The following is a 12387-nucleotide window of genomic DNA, read 5'->3' on the forward strand; positions in this document are numbered from 1 at the left end:
TTTGATACCATTTTTCTGAAGTTTCAGAAGTAAACCTACGCTTTTGATATGTCACAAAAACTACACAAGTAAATGTTGTATCATCTAAAGATTTAACTATTTGGTGGTATATATCTAATAGTTGAAAAATCGCTAAATGACCATGAAGGAACCCCGACTGGTTCGAATAAATCAAATTATTAGCTATCAAATGATTGTAGATATGTTTATAAACAATTCTTTCCATTAATTTTCCTATATAACTTGATAATGAAATTGGACGATAATTTGAAGTTAAATTTGCATCACCATTCTTAAAAAGAGGCATTACTATAGCGGATTTCCATATGGAAGGAAATATGCAATAATAATAATAATAATAATAAGAATAATAAGAATAATAATAATAATAAAAGATACATTATATATATAAATTTATGTGTATATATATTTAGTACAGGTATGCAACTCGCCGCTCATTTTTCAGCACTTCATCACCCCGTACTTCACTTCAGTGTTGTTATATTTTTCTGGTCCTTCGGGATCATTGATACCAGCACTATTAAGGGTTGAGAATTGAGTACCGCTCAAACCGGTGCTAGGGGGCGTTAGGGATGTTGCATTTATTCAGTATCCCTCATGTACAGACTCAATCAAACCGAGTCTGCAATTCTTATGTAATTGTGTTGTTATTAATGCTTCCGAGGGATCACTTTCTATCCAGATTTTAATGTGAACTCAGTAAATCCAACACATTTTTTACCAAATTTCAAAATCTTTCAACCAAATGTTAGGAAATTGATTATACACTTTTAAAGGAAATAAAGCAATCATTTCAATGATTCCAAGTAATAATTAGATATGTAATCTCGAAGTGTCCACTAGTGAGGGACAACAGAAATGTTTTTGCAAAGCTTATCCCACTTAATGGCAATCTAATTGAAATGAATGTATTTTTTTGCATTGGATCGAACCCACGCCAGAGAGGTAACTAATCCATAGAAGTCATCGACTCTAACCCTTCGACCACGGAAGGCGGTTAAAAATGAAGTATGTAAACGAATTTTAGAAGATGACACAAGGTGAACTGTTGCATGAAGATTATTCAACTTGATTAAATAATGAGGAACTCATTTATTTTTATATGCTGTGAAAATCGCAGACCAATGAAAATACTCCATAAAAAGTAACACATTTTCACTTGTAAGGAATCGATACCACATTCTTGGGACACACCTAGGAAACACCTAGCTTGAAGCATTCCAATGGTCCTACCTATCTCTGCCTGGTTTAGATAAAATATGAAAAACAAGATCAACAAAGAAGGGCGACATTCAATGAAGGGAATTACACCAAAAAAAAAAAAAAAATCGGAGAAGATTTCGTATCCGTCGATATGTCATACTTACATGGACTCCAGTCAAAGATTGACAATAGAGTACATGTACATGGAATTTTTCTAAATGTAAAAATACCTATAAAGGTATCAGACCATCTTTAGTCAGTTCCATTCGTTTATTTTTGTCGGGCGTCCGGTGCATAGAATTCATAGCAAATTGCCATCTGATTTTTGAATTGTGATTAAATGAACAAAATTCTAATGATAAAAAATATCCTTATGTATATTTCTAACAATCAAGTATCACAGTTACAACATACATTGTTGTTCATTTTTACAAATAAAAAGCAAGGACCCTTAAAACTGTATAATTATAATGTGGGTGGTTATATTAAAATGAACGAAACTGATACCTATTTTCATTTTGTATTGGACAGTTTTTGAATACAAATAACAACAACATTTTACTTAAATAATATTTTATGTTTTAATGTTAAAGTATTAAAATAGAATTATACATATAAGATTATTTATTTCAATTACAAATATAAGGCTTACGATATATAAGGTCAAAGATTTTATTTCTCACAAATTTCCAATGCTTAGATACATTATCAAAATATCTGGGTAAATAACAGCTTTGTTAGAAAATGTACCACTATTTGAATTAATATTAATATATCAGTTCATTGTTATATTGAGTTGTATGTTAACGAATTTTATCAGATGTCATTAGGTGAACAAAAAGCTGTTGCATGAAGATTATTCAACTTGATTAAATAATGAGGCAATAATCAATGCAGGATCAAAGTTTATTTTTATTTATGACAGGTGGTTATCAACAGAAAAAAGTTCAATTAAACATATACATATATCTCTATAAAATATTAAAATTCGTACATTAACGTTTTTGTATAATCAGGATACATTCCATACATATCATATTAAAAACTGATTGATTAATCAAATAGAAACCATAATAATGTCTATTAACACTTCATCTATATAAATATTTCATCATATTTTCTAGCTGTAAGCTATGACGAGACTGAAGCTACTAATTGCTTGAACTTGTTGCTGTACAAGACATCATGTGAAGATCAAATTTCTTTTTATACTCGTCTCTCAACGACTGCAATTTTGAAACTTCTTTCCTCAGTTTTACGAATTTTGTCATGTCCTTATAGATTTCCTGATAAAATCACAAATATGTTATGTGAAAAGTTAACATGTTAGCAAATTCAATTTACAGTAGTATCAGTTACAATAACATTCTATATGCACTGGAAATTATCTAAAAATACATTTTACGCCATGACTATAGTTATAAAAAATACAAAAAAAATAAGAATGCAAACTTTTGAATAGATATATAACGTGTTTAATTTACGATTTTCATGTTTAATTGCACAAATGCACAATTTGTTATTTCTTTTTTGTTACGACAATGTCTCTTCATATGATACCATCATTTTCCAGAACGCCCTTAAGAGTGGTTTGAATATGTTACCTGCTCTTTTCAAAATCGATCTAAAATAAATAATGCTTAAACAAAAAAAAGTGAAGAATATATTCAAGTATAAAACTGTTTATATTTGTAATACAAACTTACCTTTAACAGATTCTGTTCATATTTCCTTGCTTTATGTCTAGATTTCATTGCCGATCTACGGTTTTGTTCAAGACGTGCCTGTTTCTTTCTTATTTCATCTTCAGTAAGCTATAAGAAATTGAAACGTCGTTGTTATCAGAAATGATGATAACAAATTAATTGAATCACGATTTTGTTTGTATCGACTTTAACATCAAAACCTTTGCACATCCTTCATACATGCAGCAATTGTACAATTGCTAGTAAAATGTAATTGCGAATAAGGACGAAAATGAAAAAAAGATTAGTTTTTATTTGTTTGGGTCGTCAGACCAAACAAATAATGGTAGCGAAATTTCAGAGCCTAATGCTGTTAATTACAAATGCCTAAAGTAGTCCACTTTTTTGAAGCGGTTACTTCCCTTCATATGTATACTAACGCTGAAAAATTCAGGGGAGATCAATGCGTAAAGATTGTCAAATGACAGGCGCATTAATTTTCAAGCAAAGTAGTTCCCGAATGGTCGAAGATTTCTAGTATTGTTTCATTCTTTATAGATATACATGCTTACAGTAAGCTCCATGATTATTTACATCTGTGTTAAACAACAGGTTTAGCGTCGAAATAATAAGAGTTACAAACCCTAATTTAGAATAATATGGTTTTCTTCAGGTCGTTAACAAATGACTTCACCGTGGCCGCTCGCTTATGAATCGAGAGGTCTGGAGTTCAAATCCCAGTTGAGGCAACTCTTTTTTTTAATTTTTTTTAAGTCAAATAAACATTGAATTGACTATCAGTGTTGCAATAAGTCTTATAGCCAATTTATTACAGCTAAAACACTGGAAAGCATTGGTGGCACTATACAAAAACAAATTGGTTTATAATCTCACAACCTTCACCTTTCTGACATTCTGAGACCCAAACAAATTCAGCGCCTTCTTTGCTTTGGTTAAATTTGATTTACTTCATATAATTTTTATTTACCACAACGTCTCCCTCTCCATTAAAAATGAATCACCACTAACACTTACAACAAAATAAAAAATAATTACGTAACAAACTATTGCAGTTTTCAAATGTGAATGGAATGAGGAATATATAAACTTTTGAATACGTTATTCTACTTGAACCAATCTTAAATAATCTATACTTAAAACACATAAAGAGTCCATGCAATGTCTGAAAGAGCATATCAAGAGCCAATTTTAGTAGAATGTATTGCACTTCGAATTTCACTAATTTCTACGCCGTATTCAATGCTTTTGTTGCTCATAGTTGTTGTTTTTCTCTTTACTTACTTTATATACCTTCGGCTCTTCAGGTTCAAGCACTAACTCAGATTGTCCCATTGATAAACGCCTGACCTGTATTTTACATTGAAGTTCCTGTTTTAGTAATGGCATTAACGATCCTTCACTCACTGACTCTTCAAACGCTTTACCAACCTCGGTCTCAAAGTTTTCAAGGTCCACGTCTATATCTTTGTCATGTCCTGATTTAGACCCAGGTACTTCTGTATGTACAGTTTTCCTTTGTGATTGCATATTAAGAAAGTCGTCAAAAGGACTGATTTGTATTTTTTTACTTTTTCTATCTGGTGTTATTTTACTTAATAATGCTGTCTGAATATTTGTTGAACAAAATGTTGCAGTCTCTTTTCCATAGGCCGTTACTGGCTTCTCACTTTTCTCTTTCTTATGGTCGTCTTTATCTGTAACGGAATAATGCGATTTGTCAAAAATAAATGATGATTCTTTATTATTTGATTCTGACGAATAAGTTGCTGTTGCTGTTGGAGTTATTTTAGAAACTAGCGGATTTACCGGAGGTTTAAGCAACTTATTATCCTTCTTAACTGGCTCAATTTCCTCGAAGTTGGGCAAATTTCCGCCTGGCGATAGTTTAAAATCGTATGACTTAGGTGAAATTAGGGAAGAGTATCCTTCGTCGTATGAAGAGTCAGAAAATAAGTCAAATAACTCCTCTGTATCCGAGTCACTGTCAGAATCACTAAAAGAATATGTATATATATAATCTGATTTTGTAGTAGAAGATTTATGTGAAGAAGAATTAAAGACATTGCTATTATTGTCACGAACCTCGAAATAATTCAATTCAAGAGGAGTTGCAATAAGAATTTCTTCGTCTTCTTCTTCTTCTTCTTCTTCATTTTCAATAAGAACGTTCGTGTCAAAATAGTTTTCAGAAACTTCTTCGACATTTCCATATCCTTCATCTAGAGGACATGTATAATACGCTCTCTCACTTGGTTCTAAAACGTGTGAACTCGCCGTGATTGAATATTGGGGATATATTGGAGCTGGTGTTGATGTGGCACTATTTTCATAATTTGACGGTGTTCTGTGATACGAATTGGCTTTCCCTGCCTCTCCTCTCTGCTTCTTGTTGTGGTATTTTAGTATTCTGCTTTCGCTGGGTGTTCTCATTAATTGTATGGTGTAATATCCAATTGTTGGTCAAGTATGAAAAAAGAGAAGAAAATATAGATATCAATTTAAAATACTATAATTCAGTTCGGTCTTCAAAGCTGGCTTTAGAGAAACCATGCAAAAAAGCTAAATGCCTCAAACATCTAATGTTTTTTTATCAGATCTGATCAAAAGAAATCCTTCATTTTCATATGATTTTGTTGTTTATTAATTCTGAGGGATAACCCCATTTTCAAGTTTATATATATATATATATATATATATATATATATATATATATATATATATATATATATATATATATATATATATATATATATATATATATATATATATATATATATATATATATATATATATATATATTTATTTTATTTAATTTCTTTGTTCATCTGGTGAGTTTTATCAATAGCTTTAGCTTCCATGTTACAGGTTACAGGTTTAGCCGATACTTCCCTATCATTTTTCTTTGTAAAGAAATGGAGAAAAGCAATTCTAATATTTCAAGATCATAAGTTATTCCATACCAGCATTGAAATTCATCAGTTAATTGGATTGCAAGCTGTCATTGTTTATGCTGTTAAAGCAATAGTACATGATCATACAGCTAGCATTATTTTATACTGTCTTTTGGAGTATTTTATAAAACTTTTGCAAAACAAATAATGATAGATATTATTAGAAAACACATTTCTTAATTACTGCATACATGCATTATGCAAGAAACATTTTTTTGTGATTTTCGTCCGGACATTTTATATCTTATGATGATAAGTTATTGCTTTCATGCACAATAAAGATGAAACTTGAAACAATATGTCCTGCAAATTACCTTTTTTTTATAATACTAATTAAATTACCTTGAAATGCAGCTCTATTTGAAGCTCTATTTGCCTGCAGAATTATTTAGTTTTATGAAATGTACAATATGGCGCATAACCAATGGAGACATATGATGTTCCGGACATGCGTAGAATAATAGTTCAAAAAATAGCCGCCACGTACCTTTAATCTTTTTTTTTATAAGTCCACGGAAAGAAAGCGTACATGTAAATAACTATTTTGCAACACCAGTGACACTGTATAATATTATGTACATGTATATGGTTTCCCTGTAATATGATATAAATTATGCTATATTTAGAATATAGGAAACCCAGGGATGTAAATAAACAAATATTGCTGTAAGACGGCTTTTATAATTATAAATTCATTGTATGAGAAGAATATATTAGGGAGTAAGATATAGCGCATTGGTCTTAGTATATAATTGTAAGAACTGTTGCATTTTCATCATATGACAGGCACCGTGTTATACAACGTATCTTATCTGTCAGACTCACGAAGTGATTTTTCCATAGACTTACATTATGAGAACTGGTCGATTATCCTCCCTTAAATTTGAGTTTTCGTGCTAAGTTGTGATTTTGCTAGGAAAATGAAATAGTTGACACATAAAAATGACAGGGGTTGCCATTTTTTTTTTCAAAATGACTTCAAAAAGGATTACATCCCCGCCCACCCATTGTTCATTGAAGTTTTCTGCTGATCACAGGACTGACATACATTTTTATTTGTTTGGGTCGTCAGACCAAACAAATAATGGTAGCGAAATTTCAGACTCTACTGCTGTTAATTGCAAGTGCCGAAAGTAGTCCGCTTTTTTGAAACGGTTACTTCTCTTTATATGTAACACTTAGGCCGAAAAATTTAGGGGAGATCACTGCGTAAATATGGTCACATGACAGGCGGAATAATTTTCAAGCAAAATAATTCCCGAATAGTCGAAGATTTCTAATATTGTTTTATTCTTTATAGATATACATGCTTAAAGTAAGCGCCATGATTATTTACACAAGTGTTAAACAACAGTTAGCGTCGTTACAAACCCTAACTAGAATAATATGGTTTTCTTCAGGTTGTTAACATGTAAATTCACCGTGGCCGAGGGGTATGACCGCTCGCTTAGGAAGCGAGAGGTCTGGAGTTCAAATCCCAGTTAAGGCAACTCATTTTTTTTTCAAATTGTTTAAGTTAAATAAACATTGGATCGAATATCAGTGTTGCAATTAGTCTTATAGCCAATCTACTACAATTAAAACGCTGGAAAGCATTGGTGGCACTATACAAAAACAAATTGTTTTATAATCTCACAACCTTCACCTTTCTGACAACAAATTCAGCGCCTTCTGTGCTTTGATTTATAAATGCAAATATCTAAGTTACAGATTACCATAGATACTTATGAAATATTTTATTTATATAGTGTAAGTTTCTAAATTAGTTTTCATACTTAAAATCATCTCATTTTCATCCAATCATCTTATGTCTCATTGAATCTTACGAGCTTTCCTGCACGTTTTTTCAGCCAATCGCTGCCCATGTTGCAATACGATAGTCTGACATTAAAGAACGTGCTGGCATTAAGAAATTGTTGAATTAATTAACACCAATTTACAGTGCGACTTCTTACAATATTTTACCGAAGAACATTGAACAGTCGCGCCTATAATCAAGTCGTATAATTAAATATACGCGCAGATTCACATGGTGAGGGCATTTAAGAACTAACAAAACAAAACAACCTCAACATTGAACGTGCCAAATTTATATTAGAAATGTTTACAAATATCAAGGCCGTTCATTATGTTGTTATTTCTATTTTTCCAATGTCACATTCTGTACATTTCTTAATGTATTCGTAATGGACGAGCTTTTTAACACTTGTTTTTGGTTATACAATAGCCTTTTAATGTCTTAAAATTTCTCTTTTTCTGTTGAAATAAAAATCTGCATAGAAAAGTATTCATTTTCAGTTGCCGTCCATGCATTTAACTTCGTTTTCCAAAACACCATATTTCACGATAACACGAGAGAGCATCAACCCTTTCAAGAGGTTGAAGGTAATAGATTTTCGTTGTTTTATAGATACATTGTTGTTGGGTTCTTTTTGTTTGTGTGTGTGTTCTTAATGGGGTATTTTTGGTATTTCAGGGGAAAAAAAATATTATGTGAGAATTCTTACATGCCAGTTTAGTCCTAGCTCCCTGATAATACAAGAAAACACAATTTAATTCATTGTAATCACATATAATAAACCAGTTTATTGTCAAAAAGACTGAGGTAATATGTGCACGAGATAAAAGATATTTAAAAAATTGAATAACAAACGGTTAAAGATTTAGATAATTTCGATAATAAAGCACTTATTGAATTGGAATCAATACGGGAACAAAGTTGTGACCAGCAACATACATCGTCAATGTATTTTTATTAATATCTCTTGAAGCAGTCAGTACTTAAAAATTAGTGTTACAATTTATGGACTGAAATATGAAAGCAATGAAAAGAATGAGATATTTGGATACAGATTCTTACATTTACTAAATTCATAGATAGAAAAGGGACGTAAACATGATTTATCTGTTCATTGTTTTGATCAATCAATTGTACAAATTACTCAATATCTATAAGAGATGTTTCGTTTTACAATCTTCTTTAGAAAAACCCTACTTTATATTTACATTTGTATATACAATCAAATGTACTGCATCACATACAAGTTTCAGGTACCAGTCATGACCAGTTTTCAGAGCTGGTTCCTTAAAAACGTATTTATTATCTATTATTTTGAACGGAATACAATACATCTGTTGACATTTAATGCGTAAACCAGTAAATCAACCACTTTTATTACGTACATAGTTCTAACACTCTTTGTTATTTTTTCGTCCAACAAACCACATCTAAAAAGCCTTTTTTGAGAGAGAAAATATTAAAAAAATAAACGAAAAGCATGTGCACGGTCAAATAGTAGTGACATGTTTAAAGTATTCACAGTACGTGTGAAAATAGTATACATATCTTTAAAATTGTTGGATAAATCAAGCGTGTTAAAGTAATGCCCATTAAAACTTTCTCTATGCCAAAGTTTTCAGCCAGCTGAAGCTATGATAATCTGACACTCGGCTATGGCGGCGTTGAAGAACTTGTTGCTGTACAGGACATCATGTGAAGATCAAACGTCTTTTTATACTTGTCTCTTATCGTCTGCAGTTTTGAAACTTCTTTTCGCAGTTTTGTATTTTTTGTCATTGCCTTTTTGATGTGCTAAAAACAGAAACAGAACATTTGTATATTTAATATGTTAACATGTTCATTGCAGTAAAAGAATTCTAAAAATCAACATACGTGTTAGCTAATAAGAAATATTACTTCAATCTAAAATAGATGTACTCAATTATCTGTCATTTCAATTTAATGTATCCTTATATAAAAAGCACTTGGGTGACATACATGTACATGTTTCTTCATATGTTACCAAAGCTGGCTTTTCAGGAAATACACTAAAGAGTAGTCCAAATATATCTTTTTTTCATGATAAAGCTTAAATAAATAATGTTTAAACTAAAAGTAGAACGCGATACTGCTTATATTTGTAATAAAAACTTACATTTAAAAGATTCTGTTCATGTTTTCTTGCTTTGTGTCTCGATTTTTTTGCCGATCTACGGTTTTGTTCTAGGCGTGCTTGTTTCTTTTTTATTTCATCTTCTGTAAGCTACAAGAAATCGAAATAGAATTCTAATTAATATCAATTAATAAGAAATGTTGAAATAACAAAATTTACAGAAACAGAAACAAGTTGGTTGTATCGAGTTATAACAATCTACAAGCATTGATCTTTAAATTGCTAATGATAAAAAAGTCTCGATTTTATTTTACTAAGAGTCTGCATCTAAAAATGAAAGACTCACCATCATTATCAGTACCACTTCTAACATAAATATATATAATATATATATATATATATATATATATATATAATATATATATATATATATATATAATATATATATATATATATATATATATATATATATATATATATATATATATAGCAAGAGTGAAATGCGTAAAGTATAATACCGGTAGTTTGAATACATTTCAATTACTTCAACCACTCTTGAATTGTTTATAAATAATACAGACACTGTATTCAAAAATATTCCATTGCAATAATAACTGAAACATCATATAAATCCAGAGTCAGTGAAAAGTAATCCACTTTAAAATTCATATATTGTGTCTGCCTTATTCAAGTTGGATGTTGTTCTTAAAAGTTCTCTCTGTACTTACTTTATAAACCTTCGGCTCTTCAGGTTCAAGCACTAACTCAGATTGTCCCATTGATAAACGCCTGACCTGTATTTTACATTGAAGTTCCTGTTTTAGTAATGGCATTAACGATCCTTCACTCACTGACTCTTCAAACGCTTTGCCAACCTCAGTCTCAAAGTTTTCAAGGTCCACTTCTATATCCCTGTCATGTCCTGATTTAGACCCAGGTACTTCTGTATGTAGAGCTTTCCTTTGTAATTGCATTTTCAGAAACTCGTCGAAAGGACTGTTGTGTACTTTCTTACTTTTTCTATCTGGTGTTATTTTACTTAACAACGCTGTCTGAATATTTGTTGAACAAAATGTTGCAGTCTTCTTTTCGTCTGCTGTTATTGATGTTTCACGTTTCACTTTCTTATGACCGTCTTTAACTGAAGAATGCGATTTGTCAGAGATATATGATGATTCTTCTTCGTTTGATTCTAACGAAAAAGTTGATGTTGCTGTTGGGATTCTTTTAGAAACTAACGGATTTACCGGAGGCTTAAACAATTCTTTTTCCTTCTTTACTGGTTCAAGTTCGTCAAAGTTGGGCAAATTTCCGTATGTTAATGGTTCTTTATCATTATACTTCGGTGAAGTTACGGAAGAGTAATCTTCGTCGGATGAAGTATCAGGAAATATCTCAAATATAACCTCTGTATCTGAGTCACTGTCAGAGTTACTAGAAAGCTTGGAATGATAAGGAGAAGTATATGTTTCTATTGAATCTAATGTTGAAAAACAGGTTTTAGATGAATCAAAATCAAATTCTTTATCATTTGTATCAGAAGCAGGAAAATAACCCAGTTCTAAAGGGGTTGCTATAAAAATTTCTTCTTCGTCATTTTCATTAAGAACGTTTGTGTCAAAAGAAAAGTTTTCAGAAACTTCTTCGACGTTCCCATATCCTTCATTTAGAGAACTGGTAAAATATGCTGTTTCACTTGGTTCTAAAATGTGTGAACTCGACGTGATTGAATATTGGGAATGTACTGGAGTTGCTGGTGAAGATAAACGTTGATTAGAATTTGACTTTGATTTGTTATGTACAGAAACATGGCTAGTAAAACTGGTTGCCCTTGCTTCTCGTCTCTTGCAGATCTTTTGAGAGAGTACACTGTTTTTTCTCATACATTGAGCTGAATTACAGTAGTAAACTCAATATTGCTGGATAACTATGAAAACTGAAAAAGAGAAAACTAATTTATCAACATAAACATTTAAAGTGACATGATGCCCATCTAAAGGTGAGAGTGAGTGAACATGTGAGAGTCCAAATAGATTTTCATTTTGCCATAAATCCTTCTGATTTAATAATTTACTTCGCATAAACACTAAATAACCCCCGTATCCAAACGAAATTTCTGTAAATATCATTTAGAATTTACCTGTAACGTTCAGTTTATAAAAAGAGTGGGGCAGTCTTTTTATATTTTAGGCAGATTTTAAATTTTACCCTAAACATTTTCCAATATAAACTATTTGTCAAACACCATTTAAATTGTCAATCTTTTGAAATGTTAAGTCAATTTAGCTCATATTGACTATGAAAATATGAGCATAATGTCACTTTAATAATACGTTTCAGTTTTCTGAACTAACTGGTAAATAATAAAGTGTTGTTTTTCTTCTATTTTATTTACAATATTGCTCAGAGACAAACAATTATTCAATTTGAATTCTGCTAAAGCCGATGCTAAGGGGTGTGGACGGTAGCTTGCACTTTCAAGTACCATCCATGAACAGGCTAAATCACATCCTAACCCACCCTGTGCTGTTTCGCGGTTAACCTTGTATTAATCTACTATAGTTATAGGTAGTATGGTACTAAATATATCAACTTTCTAAAACTGAGCTCCGT

General features: G+C 31.1%; 2 protein-coding genes across 2 annotated transcripts; both read right to left on the reverse strand.

Moving 5' to 3' along the window:
- Positions 1-2389: 2389 nt before the first annotated feature.
- Positions 2390-5627, reverse strand: LOC132739477 (uncharacterized; the record flags this gene model as incomplete). Its single annotated transcript, XM_060727191.1, is given in 3 exon segments — positions 2390-2510; positions 2931-3038; positions 4212-5627. Coding segments are annotated over 3 exon segments (1378 nt in total), but the record flags the coding sequence as incomplete, so codon positions are not given.
- A 2994-nt stretch (positions 5628-8621) lies between these two features.
- On the reverse strand, positions 8622-12300 carry LOC132739478 (uncharacterized). Its single transcript, XM_060727193.1, has 3 exons — positions 10503-12300; positions 9817-9924; positions 8622-9473 (listed from the first exon to the last, which is right to left on the reverse strand). The coding sequence occupies exons 1-3, from the start codon at positions 11655-11657 to the stop codon at positions 9333-9335; spliced, it is 1404 nt and encodes a 467-aa protein (XP_060583176.1). The 5' UTR covers positions 11658-12300; the 3' UTR covers positions 8622-9332.
- Between the last annotated feature and the right edge of the window lie 87 nt (positions 12301-12387).

The sequence above is a fragment of the Ruditapes philippinarum genome, unplaced genomic scaffold (assembly GCF_026571515.1).
Source record: "Ruditapes philippinarum isolate M1 unplaced genomic scaffold, ASM2657151v2 ctg20038_1_1_1_1, whole genome shotgun sequence".
NCBI lineage: Eukaryota > Metazoa > Mollusca > Bivalvia > Venerida > Veneridae > Ruditapes > Ruditapes philippinarum.

Coding starts and splice junctions, on each gene's coding strand:
- LOC132739478 (XM_060727193.1), bottom strand. CDS start 11,657: ATGAGAAAAAACAGTGTACTCTCTCAAAAGATCTGCAAGAGACGAGAA. Junction 9,925..10,502: donor AAGAGCCGAAGGTTTATAAA/GTAAGTACAGAG, acceptor GATTTCTTGTAG/CTTACAGAAGATGAAATAAA. Junction 9,474..9,816: donor ATGAACAGAATCTTTTAAAT/GTAAGTTTTTAT, acceptor TTCTGTTTTTAG/CACATCAAAAAGGCAATGAC.